This window comes from Penicillium paradoxum (assembly GCF_028828445.1).
Source record: "Penicillium paradoxum strain IBT 22861 chromosome Unknown utg000002l_segment0_segment0, whole genome shotgun sequence".
Classification (NCBI taxonomy): domain Eukaryota; kingdom Fungi; phylum Ascomycota; class Eurotiomycetes; order Eurotiales; family Aspergillaceae; genus Penicillium; species Penicillium paradoxum.
In genome coordinates this window covers 626,101-647,041 of record NW_026643180.1, presented here as the reverse complement: position 1 = coordinate 647,041, position 20,941 = coordinate 626,101, and the positions used below count along the sequence as shown (strand labels likewise).

Genomic DNA, 20,941 nt, shown 5'->3' with positions numbered 1-20,941 from the left:
GGCAACCAGAAGCTCCCACACTACACCTTGAATTATGTCCAGTCCAGCCAAAAAGCGAAAGAGAAATGGTGCCAATTCACCGCCGCAGCCGACACGCAGTATTAAGTCGTTCTTCACACCAGGCCCGACGCCCGAACAAGCCAATACAACAGAGCCCAACGTCACTGAGCAAACTCTCTCCGATGAAGCTCTGGCGCGCAAGCTACAAGCTGAGTGGAACGAGGAAGAAAGTAGTATTACTTCTACGAAGCCTACACAAGCAGATACACAGATCGATCGAGCTTTATCTATACCAAACCCGCCTATTTCACCCAAGATAGCGCCTCTGACGCCTAAGAAGAGCACTCTATCGTTGCAGTCATCAGCCGGTACAGAGGATACAATATCTCTCGCAATTCCGCTCGACCAAAACCCCCAGACGTTCGACGCAGGCCAATGTGCAGCAGAATTACGGTCGCATTGGGCAGCCGAAGGCGGAGATGCCTCATATGCTTTGTTAACGAGAGCCTTTGTCCTGGCGAATGCGACAACCAGTCGAATAAAGATCGTCGATACATTGGTGAACTTTCTTCGAGTGCTCATTGAAGGGGACCCATCAAGTATTCTGCCTGCCGTGTGGCTAGCAACTAATTCTATATCACCCCCATACGATGAACTAGAGCTAGGTCTGGGCGGTTCTTCTATTTCCAAGGCACTGAAAAAGATATATGGCCTCAATAGCCAAGGACTCAAGACACTCTACGATAAACACGGCGATGCAGGGGACGTTGCCTTTGAGGCCAAGAAGCGACAGTCCTTTACTCTGGTCAAACCCAAGCCGTTAAGAATCAAGGGTGTATACCAATCGTTGGTGAAAATCGCTACTAGCAAAGGGCCTGGTAGCCAAGAGGCCAAGCAGAGAATTGTTGAGAAGCTCCTGCAAGATGCACGAGGTGCTGAGGAGAGTCGATACATTGTTCGGACATTGGTTCAAAATTTGCGGATTGGCGCAGTCAAGACGACGATGCTCATTGCTCTCGCACGAGCTTTCTTATACTCCAAACCCGCTGGCGCAAATTTCGATGTCCAACCACTGCATCAACTTGCGCGCTTGAAAAAGGACGAGCTTGCAGAAATCTACAGCAATGCGGAAGAAGTTGTCAAAGCGTCATACGCTAGACATCCTGATTATAATGACTTGGTGCCCTGCCTATTAGATATTGGTCCGACTGAAGAGCTTCTGGTCAGATGCGGGCTATCGATGCACATCCCACTAAGACCCATGCTGGGCAGCATCACACGCGATCTGTCGGAAATGTTGACGAAGCTTCAAGGACGAGATTTCAGCTGCGAGTATAAATATGACGGACAACGTGCTCAGGTCCACTGCGATGAGCAAGGAAAAGTGTCTATTTTCTCCCGCCATCTTGAGCTCATGACAGAGAAATACCCAGATCTTGTATCGCTAGTCCCGGAAATACGGGGAGGAGGTGTCTCCAGCTTTATATTGGAGGGGGAGGTGGTGGCCGTGGACCGTGAAACTGGTGACCTCCAACCATTTCAGGTCCTGACCAATCGTGCGAAGAAGAACGTCGAACTTGGCGATATTAAAGTCAATGTGTGCCTTTTCGCATTCGATCTCATGTACCTCAATGGCGAGCCTTTACTCGACCGCCCCTTTCGAGAACGTCGCGAATTACTGCGCAGCCTCTTCGTGGAAATCCCCAAACACTTTACCTGGGTGAAGAGCATGGACGCAACATCATCCGATTCCGATGCCGTGCTCGAGTTCTTCAAATCCGCGACCGACGTCAAATGCGAGGGCATCATGGTCAAGATCCTCGACAACGAACCTAACACCACTCAACCTACCAAGCTCTCGAACGCAGACACCGAGCAACCCGTCCACGACCTACCGACAAAAAACACCCCGAAACCCAAAGAAAGAAACACTCGCCGCAAAGCCCTCCTCTCAACCTACGAACCCGACAAACGCCTCGAATCCTGGCTCAAAGTAAAAAAGGACTACAGCGCCTCCTCCGAAACCCTCGACCTAATCCCCGTAGCCGGGTGGCACGGCCAAGGCCGCAAAGCAAAGTGGTGGTCTCCGATCCTGCTCGCCGTGCGCAATCCCGAAACAGGCTCCCTGGAAGCCGTCACAAAATGCATGTCCGGCTTCACAGACAAATTCTACCAATCCAATAAAGACAAGTACGCCCAGAACAGCACAAATGTCATCTCCCGCCCCAGCTACGTCGACTACCACGGCGAACCAGACGTGTGGTTCGAGCCACAGGAGGTGTGGGAAATGGCCTTCGCAGATATCACGCTCAGCCCAACATACCCGGCTGCCATCGGACTGGTCAGTGAAGAACGAGGCTTGAGTCTACGTTTCCCCCGCTTTCTAAAAGTCCGCGAGGATAAGTCTATAGATGAGGCGACAACTTCGGATTATCTAGCACTGCTGTGGCGGAAGCAGGCAGAGCGTGCGGGTGTCGAAGCCGAGGGTCGCGATGAGGATGTAGAGTAATTTGGCTACCCAACTCTGAGGGTATATGGTTCTATGGTTCGTGTAAATTACCTTGGAACCTCAATGGAACTAGGTACCTAGGTGTGGCTCCGCTATCGGGTTGATAATTCATAGAGCGCGTCAACGCGAACGCAAGTCCCATCAATACATGTATCTATTGGATATCCTACGTGCGGCTCTACGGTGGATGACGTCATGACACCATCCACGGGTCATCGATGGACCGGAGAGCCGAATGCATGTTGCTGACATGTTCGCTGCACCAACCAGCCCGGCTTCTGATTGGTGTAATAGCCCTCGGACTACAACGCGAAAGTGACGCGAAAAGACGCGACTGGATTGGACGACGCGAGAATGAGGGGTCGCCTACGTGGTCCAGGGAAAACTATGCATCGCACATTAGGACTTGTTGGGGAGTGATTTGAGACATGGGGAAAGGCTCGTGCTAGACTGTGGAACTGGGGAAAATTGTGGGTATGATTGTTGCGGAGGCCTGTAGATAAGAAACAAGATGTAGATCTCATAAGGGAGTTTCGTGGGGACGATTCTGGATTACTGCAGTATACATAATTATGTCACTGCTCGAATTGAGTTCGGCCAACAGTTTGTATGAACAACGGGATGTCTGGGTTGGTTAACATGTATGTGCTTTGAGATATATGTTCTCAACGATGGACATATTTCCAACTCCTCTTCCATCTCCAAGGTTCAAGACAAGAGCCATGCAGATATATTAAACAATCCCATCAAAGGCATCCGGGAGTCCAGGGTTTCATAAACAAGACAGGTTGGGTGCAAAGACAAAGTATGGGAATGAAAAGTGAAATTGCCGACGAGGCGTACAATGACATAGAAAAGGTGAGACACATGGTCTTCATGAATGATAGGCAATGCGATACTGGAAGTAAGCATTGAAAAAAAAAAAAACGCCTGTGGATGCAAGTCCGGGTGGGGGTCTTCGCAGTCGAGAGTTTGATATGTTCTCGAAAGAAGCCTCTGCACCAGGTGGAGGGCAAATTACATAGGGGATGAACACAATGTGTACATAACATGATCATAAGAAAGTCGTCAACGGAGTTTAAGAGGGAGTAAGGCAGAAAAAATGGACAGAGAAGAGAAGATGAAGAAACACAGGGTTTCAAGGGTGAAGTTCACCTCCGAGCTGAAGGGCCAGGCCGGTTTCCTTGCCTCGAAGCCGAGGGCTTGAATTGCTTGGGGGAACCAGAGCATCGAAGTTCAATCGCTTCCTGTGTGCGGTAAGTGGTGTGCGAGTGGGATTGCCAGGAGTGCGGCTACTCCAGGTTGGCTGAGCTGGACTAGGTGTCACATTTACGAAATCGGCGAAATTGAATTGTTGGTTCGGGGTGGTGATGTTGGAAAACATGCCGGCGCCGAGTGTGGGGGTGATGCCTGCGAGAACAGCGTGCTGGCTTGGAGGGGTAGAAGGTGGGAAGGCATGGTTTGCGTTGCCCCTTGCAACCCGGGCGGGGGTAGGGGAGTTGGCCAGGTACAATAACAAATCCGCGCCATCTTCGTGATTCTGAGGTTGGTTGGTCCGCGACAGTCGCATGTGCTTGGGAGGAGGGGTTCGTGGAGGCGAGGAGCCTACCATCGAGCTCATGTTGCGGAAACTGTGCACTGGCAGATCGGGATCAATCTCTTCCGACGGCCTGGGATATACAGGTGAGGACATCTCTGGAATTGTAGCCTCCGACATGAAGGCTGCTTGTGTGCCTCGTGTCGAATGGTGTCGGTTCATGCCTGGAGAGGATTCGGGCAGTCGGTAAGAACTCTTCCACGAAACCCGGGGTGCCTTGGCAGGACGTTCGGAATCTGAGTCAGATCGAATACGCTTTCGACTGGCAGACAGCATTGGCTGCATGACTCGAGAGTTGAAGGTAGCGGCATGTTTATTGCGGGCGGATCGAGGTAGCTCCTTGGAGTAGGTGGAGGCTCGGAGGGGAGGGGAGGTGAAGGGAGTCTCGCAGCGACTGCGTGAGAACACAGAGGAGGAGTCGGAAGGCTTGTCGCTGTCAAGCATAGGCCGACCATCCTGCTGCTTCGGGTTCAGGCCATGCAGTCGACCGTGCTGGTACTTGAGTTTGGCAAGCCCCAATCGATCCTGCAGACTCAGAGAAACCTGTGTAAGAGAATCTAGGGTTAGTCTACATCACGAGCAAGATTCTTTGGAAACAATCAGGTGCAGTCATAGCAAGCATCTGGACCCAAAGCCAAGACCGACTCTCAAGGGGCAGGCATTGCCTTCTGATTCTTTTTCTTACCTGAGCGATATCAATTTTGCGGATCGTTTTTTCTGCCGAACCGGGCTGTGACGGAGCCATTGTGGCAGGATAAATCCTAAACCCCGAGAAATGGTGGAATTGAGAAATACCCCTATGCAAAAGAAAAGGAAAAAAAAGAGACTTAGAATGGAGAGTCCGAGTTGCGGAGGGGGGCAGCAAGGGCGGCTGAGAAGGAAGGGTGAGGAGACCAGGCGAAATGCGGGAACCGAACACAATGCTGAATCCTGGAGAAATGGCCTTAAAACGGATTGGGGTTAATGGATCTCAAAGACATCGATTCTCATTCGCTGAACGTGTCAGATTCTACAGAATTTGAGAAACACGTTTTTTCTTCTGCGATTTGCTCCAGATCTGCATATCTACTATGGTTGAAGTATGTAGTACTCCGTCCATACTTCTCTGTTGTACGATAGACTTCTCTTGTTGCGGAGCCTGGGCAGAGTGTGGACTAGATCTTGGCTATGGGGTATCTGGTAGTGTCTGATGCTCTCAAATCCCATCCAGAAACTCGTTTGCCAAATCTTTCATAATTGCCGTTCGGTTTCTGACTGCTCCGTCGATGTAGCTTTCCGATCAAACAACCCCGGTATGTTTGACCCGACTTTGGTCAGTTCTGCGCATTGATCTGAATCCCTTTAGTCACCCCAAAGCAGAAACATGTTTTCCTTTTGCAGATTCCGGCATCTCCATAGAAACTCGACATGTAACGGTAGATGGCGATCTACTTCGACAATGCCGATGTCGAAGAATGAGCCCCTGAGGTATGCTCCGGCCAGTATCACCTCGATACTGGACTCCCTCACGTACTTTGTGAAGATTGGAGAATGCTCAAGAGAAATTAGCCGACAGGTGGTAATGCGCACATTGAAGATCACTCCATTCGTGGGCAGCGAGGCTGTACTTCGTACTCCGTACTCCGTACTCCGTACCTGGCCCCCATATGCAGCTCTGATGGGAAGCCAGTTTCAGGATGCTGATCTTCGTGCTAGGCGCGTAGTTTAGGCAGCGACACATCAACGTTGTTCCTCTCGATATGAACCGAACGAGCCACCTACGTAGCCCATCAAATCCAAGGCAAATGAACTATCTCCCCATGGTGATCCGAAAATGCAGCATACCTTCAAGGCACTGCTCGAAGTTTAACAAGAGCCTAGGCCGTGAGATAACGACTTGCCCCAAGATGCAGGACTGAAATCGCAGAGCCGACGGGTCGTTCTCCATGGAAATTGGTGACTTTGTCGGCCGTGATGCCCTAACAATGACGAAGGACCAAGACTAGATCTGAGCTAAGAGCCTTAGGGCGATCAGATGCGCTCCACCAGTGAAACATTGCGACTCTTAGCTTTTGATAACAATCTCTGGAAGGTTTAAGAGAGGGGGTACGTAATAGGAGAGGTTGACCTTGGAAGTGCTAAGTATAGTGCTCCTTTATTTTCCTTTATTTTTTTTTTTTTGGAGCTAAGGAGAGCTTGGATTATTACTTCCCCTTTCATCTGCTTTCTTCGCTCTCGTTTTTTTTCTTTTCTTTTTCTCTGGACGATCAATGATATTCCCTACTATTGCCCATAATTAATTCATCCCCCTGAAGTGCTTGCGGGGCGATTCGTCGTCAACCGCAAACGGTCGCATCTTGTTCCTGCCCGTAGCTGCCCTGACAGCCCTGACAGCCCTGAAAGGGTAATTTCCCATCTTCTCTTCTTTCTTCGATTCCAACTTCGCTATGCCGTTCTTCAAAGACCTACGGCGGCGATCTAAGGCCACTTTCCATAAGACTCCATCCCACACCGTGGAGGAGGTCTCCGGAAAATCATCCTCCACGATCGACACTTCATCCCACAACTCCATCACTCCACCGTCATCAATCAGACCGACCCTGTCAACTCCCAGTCTTCCTGCACTCAGTGAATCCGATACAGTCAGCGCCATTAGCACGTCGGTGCCTTCTTCGCAGCGACTAGCACCTGGGGTGACCGGTTCTCAGCGCAATAGCGTCATCGTACGTACCTGTGCCCCCTCCCCCTCATTTCCCCAAACATCACGCAATTCTGACTCTGTTTTTGTGGGGTTATAGGGCAGCAGCTCATCATCGGTCAATGGCGCGTATCGCTCCCAAGCTCCCGTCTCACCTTACGCTCCGAGACTAGTGTCGGTGGCTGATAATTCATGGGTATGTGCAGCCAGAACAGGCATTGGAGAAACACAAGGTCCTGCGGTGGAACAGAATCAACTTACTGATTGTTTGCCAGGTGAACCAAAAAGTGTTACTCGTGTACGGCCAAATTGGCGACCCAAGACAACATCCGCTGGACGGAAATGTCACCGTCTACCATCACCAAGATAATTTCCCGTCGACCGGCTGGCCCGTCACGGCATCGCATTTTAAAGTCCTCGTTCACTTAGTTCCCGGTCCTAATCGTCTCCGTTTCGACTTCGTTTCGCCGAAATTGTCCACGGGCAGCACTCACCCCGCCATTCATTCAGCCTGGGTTTGCATCAACTACCTACCTCTCGTCAACAACCCCCACTACAACTCGTTATACTCCTTGGAAAAGACTCGGACGGTACATATGATGCAGTACCGGAGCGCATCGAGCGCGAAGGAAATGGGTTGGACATTGCGGTTCGAAAATACCGCATGGCAGCTTATCTTTGGCAAGCCTTCACCGGTGAACAGATGTTCCGCAATAATTTTGGACGACGCTGTTTCCGATTTGAGGAGGAGTGGCAGTCTGGGAGCTTGAGTCGTCGCGACTCGGCTCAGGGCCAGATGCGGAACGAGGCCAAGATCCATATAGTCCGCACTGAAAAAACAGTGGCTGAACTCCGAGATCTGAACATTGCTCAACAAAATGATCAAGCCGGCAAGAAAGACGAATTGTTTAACATTGCGAAGCAGGCGGTGCGCAATTATTTCCAGCCGAAGCCCGGCCAGAAGCAATATGTCTCCGTTCTCCTTCTGGATTCCCATTGGGATACAGAATCACAAATGATCACCGGTCATGCGGCTTTAGGCTCGGACAGTGATGATATCAAAATGGCAATGTTTGGGTCACATTGTCTACAAAGCTACCCCTCATGCTTGGAAGAGGTTGTGGATGCCTTCTCTGACTGCACCCGGACCGATACGAACCACGTCGCGAATGACTCCGGCGATGCAGGCTCCAGCTGGGAAGCAGCGAACTTGGGCATTGGTGCTCACCTACATGAATTGGGCCATCTCTTTGGATGTCCTCATCAGGAATCGGGGGTCATGCTTCGCGACTATGTGCGGTTAAACAGAACGTTCCTGACTCGAGAGCCTTTCTCGACGCGCACGAAGGCTCAGGGGTTGAAAATATGTTTACCCAATGACGAGTGTGGCTGGCATCGCCTAGATGCGCTACGCTTCCGATTCCATCCCAGTTTCCGACTTCCAAGTGACCCTTGCCCCACCTTGGATGACAGTGTCCAGGTTTGGCCGGTCGAGAACGGCAAGATCCTGTTCACTGCCTCATCGGGTATTGCATTCATGGAACTATATGCCGAGGGCGACACCCTCTGTCACAATTTCATTGAGTACTTGAACAGCGAGTCCAGCCCTAATGGACTGCCAAGACAAGTCGCTGTGACAGAGATTGAGCTTCGCCAACGTGTGTATGGAACCGAGAAGGAAAAGAAAAAGAACATTCGGTTGGTTGTTTGTTCAGGTGCAATGGGCAGCTACACTGTTGAGAACATCAGCGATCTCAAGTCAAAGAATTCTTTGGTCAAGTTGCCCAAGAGCCAGTCCGGTTTCAAAAGTGGGAAATTAGGCCAGTCGGCAATGGAAGGCAGTGAGCCACAAGAGGTGTTGCTTGAATGTGCTTTCATCAAAACAAAGCTCTTGACATCAATCAAGATATACCATGGGTCCGCATTGGACGGTCTCGAATTTTGCTATGAGGATGCGACCAGTCAGCTATTTGGCAAGCGAGGAGGCAAGCCTGGTGGAGATGAGTTTGTCCTTGATACTCGACGCGGTGAAATCCTTCTTGGGTTCTATGTTCGGGCTGGCCTTTGGATTGATGGGATTGAGATCCTTACAAGCCTAGGAAGGAAATCGGGTATCTATGGAAATGCTACCGGTGGCTCAGGGTACGAACTTCCCCTAATCTCAACACCTCTTAATCATGCTAACGAAATTGAAACAGCCACACCTTGATACCTCCCCTGGGATACAAGATTGCTGGACTCGCCGGCTCTTGTGCAGCGTGGGTTGATGGATTCTCATTAATCATCCAGCACTGATAACAATGCGCTGTTTGCCAGCCTCCCCCGCCTCCAATCCCCAGAGCCTTTCACTCGCATGTCCGTGTCTCGACATTAGCCCAAACCCCTCTTCCCACTATTGTCCATCGCGCGCCAGAGTGAACTCTGGCTGTCTACAAGGCCTCGTTCCCTCCTTCGTCTCTCAAGAGTCACTCCTTACATATTTTTTTCCTCTGTCAGCATCTACCTCCCTAATCCGGGAACAAACAGTTCCGGCATCCAGAACCGGCCACTGGCCACAACATACACGGGGTTCTGTCGGACTCTCTCTGTGTCTATATGTTTTCTTGTGTTTTATTTTCTCCGGTGTCATGGGCGTGTTAGGGTTGCATGTATGCGTGGTGATCTTCTCTGCGGTCCTGAGAGGGTGTCTCGGTTGAATCAGGTCCCAGATGCATCTTCCATGGTTGGGACTACACTCGGGTAATCATTGGGCATGCCGATGGCCACACAACACGGTGTCATTTTGTAAAGCGGACATCATTCATATCGTTCTGATAGTTTATAGAGGGGGTAATATCATGAAACAACTTTCAATGATTCAGGGTAATGCCAAGAGTAGAATTCGAATGGCTGTGGTAGAACACGAACATTTAGCAAATTTACCATGGCATAGCCAAGTTTATCGAAGATTTGGCCCTTCAGTCAGCCTAAAGTTGACTATCAAGTACAAGGAATCTGCCAAGCAGGTATATTCCAACAACGTACGTAATCGCTTTGAAATGCAAGAGATCCAGCCCGACCATTAATTTGCATAAAATATCCACCGAAGCAAGTATTCTCCGAAGTAATCCCTTCAAGAAATTATCCCTCAGAGTATATTCCAGATGTTGATCAGGACAAGCATCGAGATCCCAACGATGTCCGCGTCTATCCACTCTGACGTATCTTCGCATATGTCTCAAAGGATGTTGATATCACCAAAGCCAAAATGATCTCATCGCAGGTGTAGTACCTATTGTACAATGTACTACTTCGAGCAATGGAGCAATCTATTGGGGATGCGATAGGACAGAGTCCATATCCCGAGCAAATCCTACAGGTCACGCTATGTTACATAAATTATATATCGCAAATGTGCACTAGAATCCATATGGACTGCGTTGTTCGGTTTATATCACAAGCTCTTTCTGTCCCTCGTATGTATATCAATGATCGCCATGGATTAGCGGTCCTATTCATGATCATATGCATAAATATGTGGAAATACCATGCACCGTCAATAGTCTGCGCCGGACGGGTAATTGACTGTACATCGAGGCTCATATGCCGCTAGTTATTTGATATGCCAATGCAAAGTGTAAATCCCGTACGGAGTACTCCGTGCTCCGTACAATAAGACGGATATAACCATGCCGGACCACTTTGCTGTTCTCCCCACTGTGGGGTATGGAACAGAATTAAAAACTGACGCACGGAAAATTCAGCCCTCACCAATCCGAGGTAGTAATCGTCATAGAGTACCTCGCTTATGTAGGTGTTTAACGAGGTACGATTCATGCATCGGTAGATATTGGCCAATCCACGACAAGTTCTGCCGTTCTCCCGCTGTGGAGTACATCAATCATAGAAGGGGCAATTGGAGGAAAAGGTACCCATAATCAATCTTGGCCAATCGTCGTCATAGAGTATTGTACGAGGGACTCCGTACGGACAACGTCGGTAGGTACCATTCCCAAGTTCGATCATACGGGTGTATCAGCCAGCCAATCAGAGCCCTCTGCTCCCCGTTTATGAAGTGAACGACAGCCGGTCAGATGGAAAGATCAGCCAGAACCAATCTGGACCGGTGCTCGTCATCATATCATTTGATAGAGATCCGGCAAAGTCAGCCAACGATAATGTGGATAGCCTCGTCATAGCGCTGCTCTGGCCCCTGGAAAATGTGATTCGTGGCCGCAGCGGGAGAGGCAGCCACCCAATGAACTGTTGGAAGGCATATCCATGATTCAAGGGTGGATCAAACAGCTAGGATCTGCAATGTGGATTTAGCAAACCGAAGCTAGGGCCCCATTTTGCGATCCTTGGGCTTAACACAGTGCGGTTCAAGAAGCGTAAGGAACAAAAGTACGAGCGGTATTCCTTATCCGACATGAAAACAGCCCCATCGACGTCCATTGATAGTTCCCACATCTGCTCCATGCATCAACAACTATTGGTCTGTGGCACCCATGAAGGTCCCACGGGGCTCCGCTGTCCCCCGCAGTGGGATGGGCATGGTAGGTACATTTGATTTGCGAGCTGTTAGATCAAAAGCGGGAGCCCACGTCTTGGAATGGAGTCAAATTGCTGTGGCTGATGCACAGCTGCGTAAGCTGCAAAGCGCCTTCCCTTCTCAAAGAAACTCCACAGATGCCTGAGACCACAGTGGCAAGACCGTTTGTCGGCCTGACTGGCTATACCGTACAACACCACACTGTACGGAGTAAGCCACGGCCGATCGGCCCCCCTCCCCCCTCCCTCCAATTGCCGATCCTTTTTTTTTGTTTGTCTGTGACAAGGCACCTATTCCGAGCGGAAAATTCAGCCGCTTGCGTTGCAGTTCGACTTCTCATACGGAGTACTCCGTACTGCGTCTATCATATCCGGTCTTTGACCAGTTGCTTGTGGTCCCCGCACAGAAGCCCAGTCTACACTCCGGACTCCCATCCCTCCATATGTTGTACACCCCTGCGCAAAATGAGATAACGGATCCGCGCTACGGGGTACAAAGGTACCTCGTGTACTTTAATATGGCTGAGCTCTTGGATCGATCTTTCCTACCAGCACTCGATCGACCAATAATCGACCCTGGACTTATTACCCCCTGATATAGCCAACGTTTCTGATTGATTTGACATCCTGAACATATGACATTCGATCTTTCAAAAAAAAGAAAAAGGAAAAAAGAAATTTAAATGTGGAGATGGTATTTCTAACACAGCTGGTGGCGTTATCCATTCTCTCTCTGTCATGTTACCGAAAACGTCCGATGACGTCGTGGCTTTCAGTGGTAAATCTGATATTGCCTGGGCACGGAACGGGTGCCGTTCCGTTGGCTTTGAGTTGGCTTGGGATCCATGTCAAATGGTGGAGAGGATACTAAAGGAACAACATTAAGCCCTAGCATTGCGTGAGGTGATGTAGGTGGAGAAGAGGCATCGTTTGTGCTCCATACTCCGTACTTATTAGCATATGTATTGGATGCAATACGGAATATCCGGGGACGTTTGTACTAGTAATTTACTTTTGACAACGGATTCCGTGCTTTAGCTTCGAGAGCTTAAATTGAGAGCTGTCCATGATGGACGGGTGTATAATACGAACCTCCCTGCAGTATATACATGTCCATACTTGTGTATTGATTGCGATTTGGAATCAATGCGAATTTTGTTCCTTTTCTAAGGCCCTCGTTCATCTGTACATTTTATTAAAGCACGCTATCTGTAAGCTACCTAGCTACGAACCGATATTCGGTTTCTCTTGAAGGAGAAACAGCTTTCTTGCGAGGTTCCACTTGTCTGAGCAGTACTTGGGAGCAGGAATTTACCTAATTAGACAAATTGAGCTCATAGGTGAAGACTATTATATCCGAACTTGCTTCTACCATGTCCATTTCTCACGAATTGAAGTATACAGCTTTGGATATGCAACATACGATATACAAATATTTACATGCGCGATGTGGGTATTGGAAGGTTCCAAGTTTGTTTTATGTGGTAAGCCCCGTTTACGGCACGTGCTCCACCCGATCATCCGAGCGCTTCAGCCTTCGATATGATTGGTGGGTGTACATTCCAGCAATGAGCTTTGCCATTCGTACTGTCTCACCTGGGTTTTAGGGTAAATTTGTATGTAAACTGGGTTGGTATGTGGTATATGTTGTACACCTTTTTATCGTATCAAATGCACAAGTTTCAACCTTGAAGACTTACTATGTATAGTTAAACACTCAATACGAAACCTACCTAGGTATATATGTAGGTACATTGCACTACGTTGGTCATGAATTATATCTAGCTACAAGTAGTAGATACAGTACATCCAACGGTACAATGGTACTTGAGGAAAGGAAATCAACGAATGGGTCATCGACTGAGCCACAACCTCCATCCACTCCATGAGCCGCGCATGATATCATCTACGGCATTGATTCAATTGGCACATCCTCAGGACCAGCCAATCGTTTCCAATGGGCGAACTTATGACCACCCCGAACATAGTGAGTTTGGCTGTAGATCTGGTCCCACTATCCACCCATGATGCCAGACTCTGACCACGGCACGTTTGAGTCCATGGCATATAAAGTTCCACTATCTTTATTTGTGGCTGTGGCCAAACTATATGTATAGTACGAGGTCAGAGGTCAGATATCTGTGGCTGTGGTCTTGACTCTTGACGCCTTTGAACTCTCGAGCCACGAAGGATTGTCGAGGGATCAAACCGACGCCGTGAATCAATCAGATGGAAGATCCATAGAAGGGATATAAGGGATATATCGGCGGTACCTACAACATAGGTATCTCGATAATATGTACGGAGTAATACGTTGTATACAGCCCATTCTGGCAGTGATCCCTGCATTCATATTAAGTAATCCTTCAAAAGCAGCATCCACACCGGGATAATCTCACAACTTTCGTATGGCGATCATGATCTTGTCTACCTACTTTGTAGGTCCATCTCTGTGTAGAATACATAGTACCCTCCAACTGTCACCATCTACTCCGTAGATCTGATCCACATTCTGTGGAGTGGACTGAGAAAACCAATTTCTTGCGACCTTGGAAATAGTTTCCAAGTTATTCTGATTTGTGGTCCCTGAATCTACACCCAAAGCCCGCTCTCCAATTATAGGGCCAATCTACTTCCGCGTGCGCCGACAGTCTTGACATCAAGTCGGTTAATCGGCAGTAAAGGGATTTTCTCGGCACGGAAACGGTAAACATGTCTCGATCTCCCAGAAATGAGGCATCCAAGATCCGGAGAGATGTGACGTGGATGTGGTCTTCATGACCACCTTGGAAGTTCGGCCTCTTGCACCAACACAAATCGAAGACAAGGGACCGGAGGTGTAGTCTGGTTACATACCTCGGAAGCAATGCCTTCATGTACAAAGGGCAGGTATGTTGTACTGATACGGGCAATACGAGATACGTAAATTTACAATCGACCGTACTGCCCCCGGTGCTTCTCGCATTTTTGGACTCTCCACTGAGCACGGTTTTCCGAGTATTGGTTCTCCATAATTGCCTCCCCGTTACCAATCAATTTATTCAGAATATTATTTAGAATGTTCAGCTCTTTTTCTGTTTTCGATTTTTCGATTTTTCGATTTTTTTTCTTTTTAAACGCCTCCGAAGGAAGTTCCCTGGCTCCTGTCGTATTCGTCCATGTGGCCCCTGTTCCTTATCGGTCTCTCCCCGGTGGCGACGGTTTTCCTTTTCATACTCCCCTCAAATCTTCCGAGCACCCCCTTGACAATGTACTCGGGGTAAATTGTGGCTCAGTGGACAGTTCTTGTGGGATCTCATAGATCTTTTGTCATTGGAGGCTCCATGGCCCGTACCGTCCTGACTATTCTTTCCCATTCTCCCCTCCCTTAATCGTCATCTCCCCTCCTTCACCCCTCGCCTCTCCAATTATATGCCTTCTCCAGTCTATAAGAAGGAAACATACTCGACCACTATTTCCAAAAACTTTTTTTGACCGATATATCTTCACCTGGGCACCTATCCGATCTACATCTTCCGCCACCTTCTCATCTTCGCCTATAGTCACCACCATTGCGCGTACTCCATTGCTTCACCAGCTTGAAACTTGGATCCCAAGAGGGTTTGCCAATTTCAACGCTCTTAACCTTTGCAAGCCTGCACACGACGTACTACGATTTTCTCATCACCCCAATTTTGACGATTCGAGCAAATTGAACTCCCCAAATCGCAAAGCCAGGAGCACAACAAATTTAACTTGTGGTGGACCACGACTTCACAGAACTCGCAGCCACATTGTGCAGCTCGGATCAGATGCTGCACATTGATTCGCACCCTTCCTACGCCTTCTTCGCCTACATTTCTTCCTCTCCGTGTGGATCCCGTGGTTAAACGAGTTGATAAAATCAAAATATCCCCAATGTTTAGTAGTCGGTGAGTGTGCTGCATTTGGATTATTTTTACTGTCCTGATCTTTTATTATTATTATTTTCTAATCCAATGCTCAGGAGAAACACTCAAAAGCCTGATGGTGAGTTCATCACTCGCTTTCAGCAAGCATTTTCAGACATCGTTCCTCGGCGAGACAGCAACGGTGCGTCAATCGAAAGCCCTCGTGATGCCGGGCCAGATGGGTCCATAATGCCTCCAAGGTTCGTACAAACCCCGTAATTTTGCATGTCCAAGAACCAAGGTTGACGTAGCAATGTGCTCTAGAATGGAAGACAGCGATGTGAAAATGAAGAGTCACGATGTCAAGTTTCCTGTCACTACAACCAATGACCGCACCCCTCGAAATATGCAGGAGTTGGGATTGACTCCTTCATGGATGGAACCTGGTTCATATTCCATGATGCCTCTTGCCAACCAACATTCCGGCTTTTACACTCCAAATTCTGGTGGAATGGGTGCAATTTTCCACAACCAGGCTGGTGATTTGCACACCCCAACAGGGATGCACCTGATAACTCCGCTTTCTCTTTCGGGCCTCCCTGCACACAATCACCATAGTAATGGCTTTGAACCTTTCCACCCGCAGTTCATACATCCAATGCATGATATGAATCCATATGCACAACCGCAGTCTTTCGCACCAAGCGCCTTTATGCACCGCAACACGGGATATGATGCCATGGATGATACTCTCGATGATGCATCTTTGAACGATGCACATGTCGAAACAGCGTCTAATATGACAGCGTCTACGGACTTTTCAACTTCAATGGGTGGTGATATGTCATATGCCAAGGGTGAAAAGTGAGGATTCGATTTGTTGAACCAGATTGTATCTCGGATGCTAACCGCTTTCAATCACACAGATTCCGCTTCAATGTTTCTCTACGTGCGCCCACCGCCATGGTTAAGAACACGAGCGAAGTTCCCATCACCTATCTCAACAAAGGACAAGCATATAATCTTTCAGTCATCGACTCGAGCCCTCCAATGATCAGCCATGAACCGCTTCGATATAGAACGTTCGTCCGTGTCTCCTTTGAGGAACAAGAGCAACGAGCAAAACCTTCAATATGTTGGCAACTTTGGAAGGAGGGCCGTGGTATAAATGAAGCCCATCAGCGCGGTGGAAAATTATTAGCAGTTGAATATGTTGACCCCCTTCAGGGTGGCGCCGATGCACACCGTCACAGGCAGGTACAAATCGAGAGCATGTCAGTCGATGGTTTCTGCGTTACTTGGACGGCTAATCCTGCGACCGGCGTATCCGATTGCAACATCCCTGTACGATTCAATTTCCTTTCCACCGACTTCAGCCACTCCAAAGGTGTCAAAGGTATTCCTGTCAGACTCTGCGCCAAAACCGAACTTTTGTCGCCAGGCGAAGAGACCGGTGTATCTCGCGATACGGAATTGTCTTACTGCAAAGTCAAGCTTTTCCGGGATCATGGTGCCGAGAGAAAGTTATCTAATGATGTAGCACATGTCAAAAAGTCCATTGATAAACTGAAGCAGCAAGTCTCGCAGGCTGAGATGGGTGGCGGTTTTGCGAAGCGCAAACGGGGCAACAATGCTTCCGCTACCAAGGGATCCGATCGCCATATGAAGCCTTCAGTTCACAAGCGTACTTGGTCAATGGGCTCAGATGATGCTCCTCCTGATAAAAACTCTTTAGAAGACGATCTCCAAGCCAAGTTGTCTATGATGCAACAGATGTTCTCGTCCACTCGCTCAGTGAGCGTCTTTGGCTTACGCGGTGACAAAGCCGATGATCCCGACCTATATCCTATCCAGCTGTCAGGTGATGGCGATTCTTTCCAAGTTCACCATATGAGCCGTTCGAGTACACGCGATATGGATTCAATAATGCCCTCACCACCAAATACCAATACCTCATCATCCAATTCTCCGCCAACTCGAGCAACCAGATTAAGACAGCAACCGACAACCATTCCAAGGCTTTCATCTGGCGATCAAGTTCCAGGTGGATTCCTCGAGGCCGTCGGTGTTGACTTGGCTTATCGTCCTCCGGTGCAACGGACTCCCAAGCCTGGTAAGTTATTGACCGCGTGCAACGCAATCGTTTTTCTCCTTTCTAACTATATGTTCTTGTTTGCAGTTGCATGTTTCTACGTCAAGTTCACTGGAACCTCGATGGCACCACAGGATTATTATCGTGCAATCTACTTGACAGAGCGAACTGCCCGAGAGCTCATGATGCAAATTTCTGAGAAACATCACATTGACCCATCACACATTTCTACCATATTACACGTTAATGAACAAGGCAGGCGTGTGATGATTGATGATGATGTGGTCCGTGAACTTCCAGAGGGTCAAGACATGATCATTGGCATCTCTGAATTACGAGGTCCGAATGGCGGTGCTACTGGCATGCCCGGATCTCCTTTGGAGATGACACTCACCTATTGAAAAACCATCGCATCTCTATTAGCCGAAGCTGGTCTTTCAGATGCAGATCTTATAAAAGAAACCCGAAAATCTCTCTTTGCTGGCCACCGTGCCGCCCTCCCTCCCTACATCTGATCTGAACCGCATGAACGCTCCGTCTTGCGAGCATCAGTTGCACTGATCTTACTCATCATCTCATGTTCCATATTTTCTTTCTTAATGGGCTGGTTAGTCATTTTTCTCTTTTTTTACACGGGGCGTTGTTTATGGGGATAATACACGAATCTCCGAGCAATGATACCTGTTATACTATGTTCCATCTTTTGTTTTTCATCTTTGTTCTTTTAACTTGGCGTTGTCCGCCCATCATGACGGTATATGAGTCGATGGACAATGGAACATTTTGATATACACTGTTTGTCATTGGTATGATTTCGATTTGGTCGAGGGCCGAGCATACGACGTTGATACCCTGTTCCACTTTTGATCTTTCAGCCTGTCTCATACGATGTTTTCACTTTACTTTCTGCTCTCCCCTTCTCTTTTATTTTGCATTTTTCTTTTTTGACGGTCAAGGGCTATGAGCAACCCTGAGTGTTTGATTTTCTCTCCTGTCGTTTCCCATGTCTCTACATGCGTGCATGCATGCAGACTGAGGGTCATATGATTCAGATAAATAATAGCCCGAGGATGTGACTACATGTCGATCCCTCTGATGCATAGGTACAGAATACGATGACCTTGCTACCTCAATAGCATCTCAACATGTAGAACTTTAGGTTGATCGCCGTCTTTGGCGTAGGATACTCCCAATACGTGTTTATTGTGAGAATCTATGAAGCAGTACACGGATCACGCCCAAGTAACCATCAGCTCAATGATCTCGGAGAGATTTCGGAAAGGATGATGTATCTTGTCATCGATGCTTGGCAGTTGGGCAAAAGTCATCCATGGGGATTGGCACCCAACCCCCCGAGCCAGAGCCGTGCGAGAAGGCAGAAAAGAACGGAAATAAACACCTCGGGAACCAAGATCCCGATATTAATCCAGTGGAGCGACGAGATTGGCTTGCGCAGTGTCCCAAAAATTCAATGTCAATCTCACAATGAAATCATTACCTCAATCATAATCCACCCCCAGTCCCGGCAACCTGGTAAACCACGCAGGGCTGTCGGACCTTGGGTGTATAACTGCCACGGGTTGACACGCTTAGGGACCCATGGACCGCTGCTTCGGGTAAAAAACTTAACTCTGATTGGATGGGCCCTCATACCAACCTGTCAACCAATGTCGCTTTCGGGCTTGGGGGGAAGAAAACTCCCGGTCCTTGCGTCATGGCTTGAGTAGATCGAGACTTTTCCATATTAGAGGGGCCCCCCATGCCGATCGTGTCCACTTTCTCCGTCTTGGATCGTTTTCGTCTTTCTTGGAATGGGTTTATTGCGAGATTGCGATGCGCAATACGGAGTATGTACTCCGTATATGCTGTACTGGTTGCCCTAATTAGGGCCCGGTGTGCGTTGGAGAGGAAACACGATTTTTTTCCCCTACGTTGTGGTCTTCTAACTACCCGAGGTTCTGGGCTTTGGGGTCTGCTTTTTTATATTGCATCCATAGATGCATTAAGCTGGGCAATTGAAGCCATTTTAGAATACATATTCCGTACTCCAATCGTGTTCTTTTTTGGGATTATTCGTCTACTTTTTTTGATTTCGTTTGACTTGATTTTTTTTTAATTTTTTTATTCCCCCTCCCCTTTACGCACGGGGTACATACGGAATACGGAGTAGAATTGTCCGAGTTATGCTGGGTGAGATCTAAGGTACCGATGATTCCTGATAGGCCTTGACACAAAAAAAAATGAATTAACGTCGCTTAACTTGAGAGAGAAACTCGGTTTTTGGTACTCCGTAGATTGCAGACTAGCCGTCTTCGAGCCGCACCCACACCCCAAAGGGGATGGGAGTGGCTCGAAGACGGCTACATAAAGAACTACCTACCTACCTACATAGGTATACCGGTGTAGATCACACCGACAAACCTCCTCATGCTCATTATTCAAGGGGTTGCTTTTTCTCGCTTGTCTTCAACAACTCTGATTCAACTATGATCCAGATCGTTCTCCTGTCGATCTTTTTTGTCCAAACCCCTTACCCTTAGCTCACCTAGTGGATCTCGATTAGCATTGAACCTTGGAAATTTTGATATTCCCAAGTTGTATAACGCCTACAGCCATCGCAACTTCTCACACTCAACATCCGCGGGACTTATAATATCCCGATGCACCCGCACGCCCGCATCTACATAAGCCGTATGATGTCAGAATCCGCCGGTTCCTTGGAAGCGGGGCCACCAAAATGAGCTTTGAGAGTATTCCATGCGGGTCGTCCCGCTACTGTGACCGCTCCTGAATCCCGTTACATACCGCTTATTTGCTGAGTGTTTGCTTGCAAATACTGTATTCAGATACGCTAGTATTTTTCGATCACTCAACACATCCCCCATGTTCGATGGATTCTCGTGAAAGGTATTACCGGTATGATCTCTGCTATTGATTGGATTGTAATCTTTTACTAAGGTTTCCTTCATATGAACCATCTGTGGAGACTCTGATTGGCGTTTGGCCAATTTTGTAGATAGATAATGGCGAGGTATATTTTGCCCCTTCGACGCGATATCTAAACGGTGCACTAGTGTAGAATTTGCCACTGCTTCAGAGCTTATAGAACTTAAATAAAGCTAATCTTGATGTCTAATCTTATAGATCAAACTGCCGATGATATGCTTATGTCGTGATTACGTTGTGAGATGTTTCCACCTGATAAACCATGCCCTAACTTGTGGTACTACTGTTCCTGGACTGGCAACATAGATCACTCACCGTATCACTGTAGGGCTGACCCAGGAGTTAAAATAGAAAGCCATCCTAGACCTTGCCAATAACACGGGGCTGCGAGGCTCAAGTGACATTGCACTTCGGCACTTGACCTTACAGTGTCTGACCTAAATTTAGGTTGTCATGCCAATGCTAATTGTTACTTCAAACTTAAGCAGAGGATGATTCTGCGACTATGTCTTATGTTCGAACTTAATTCAGGATCTTTGTGGTTTGAAAGTAATAATAAACAGAGTAGCGGAGCGTATGCCATATATTGGCCCACCCTCATTGAGGTGTCTGCCTTTGTAGTCTGGCTCCTGTGGCACACCAACATTGTCTGTGATACCCCAACCCCTTTTACAAAAGTGGCCCTGTTATTCCGATGATTCTGGGAGGCTGACTCTGATCT

The 20,941-nt window shown here is 48.2% G+C and overlaps 4 protein-coding genes across 4 annotated transcripts; 3 read left to right on the top strand and 1 right to left on the bottom strand.

Moving 5' to 3' along the window:
* Positions 1-34: 34 nt before the first annotated feature.
* N7457_000236 (putative DNA ligase I) lies at positions 35-2,509 on the top strand (the record flags this gene model as incomplete). Its single annotated transcript, XM_057171304.1, has 1 exon — positions 35-2,509. One exon carries the CDS (start codon positions 35-37, stop codon positions 2,507-2,509), a length of 2,475 nt encoding a protein of 824 aa, XP_057035207.1.
* Positions 2,510-3,647: 1,138 nt separating this feature from the next.
* N7457_000235 (uncharacterized protein) lies at positions 3,648-4,851 on the bottom strand (the record flags this gene model as incomplete). The annotated part of the gene is made up of 2 exons (XM_057171303.1): positions 3,648-4,649; positions 4,792-4,851. 2 exons carry the CDS (start codon positions 4,849-4,851, stop codon positions 3,648-3,650), a joined length of 1,062 nt encoding a protein of 353 aa, XP_057035206.1.
* Positions 4,852-6,532: 1,681 nt separating this feature from the next.
* N7457_000234 (zinc metalloproteinase family protein) lies at positions 6,533-9,078 on the top strand (the record flags this gene model as incomplete). Its single annotated transcript, XM_057171302.1, has 5 exons — positions 6,533-6,808; positions 6,884-6,979; positions 7,059-7,218; positions 7,365-8,925; positions 8,982-9,078. The coding sequence occupies 5 exons, from the start codon at positions 6,533-6,535 to the stop codon at positions 9,076-9,078; spliced, it is 2,190 nt and encodes a 729-aa protein (XP_057035205.1).
* Positions 9,079-15,210: 6,132 nt separating this feature from the next.
* On the top strand, positions 15,211-17,675 carry N7457_000233 (grainyhead-like protein; the record flags this gene model as incomplete). The annotated part of the gene is made up of 5 exons (XM_057171301.1): positions 15,211-15,224; positions 15,299-15,442; positions 15,507-16,046; positions 16,109-17,295; positions 17,362-17,675. The coding sequence occupies 5 exons, from the start codon at positions 15,211-15,213 to the stop codon at positions 17,673-17,675; spliced, it is 2,199 nt and encodes a 732-aa protein (XP_057035204.1).
* Positions 17,676-20,941: the final 3,266 nt, after the last annotated feature.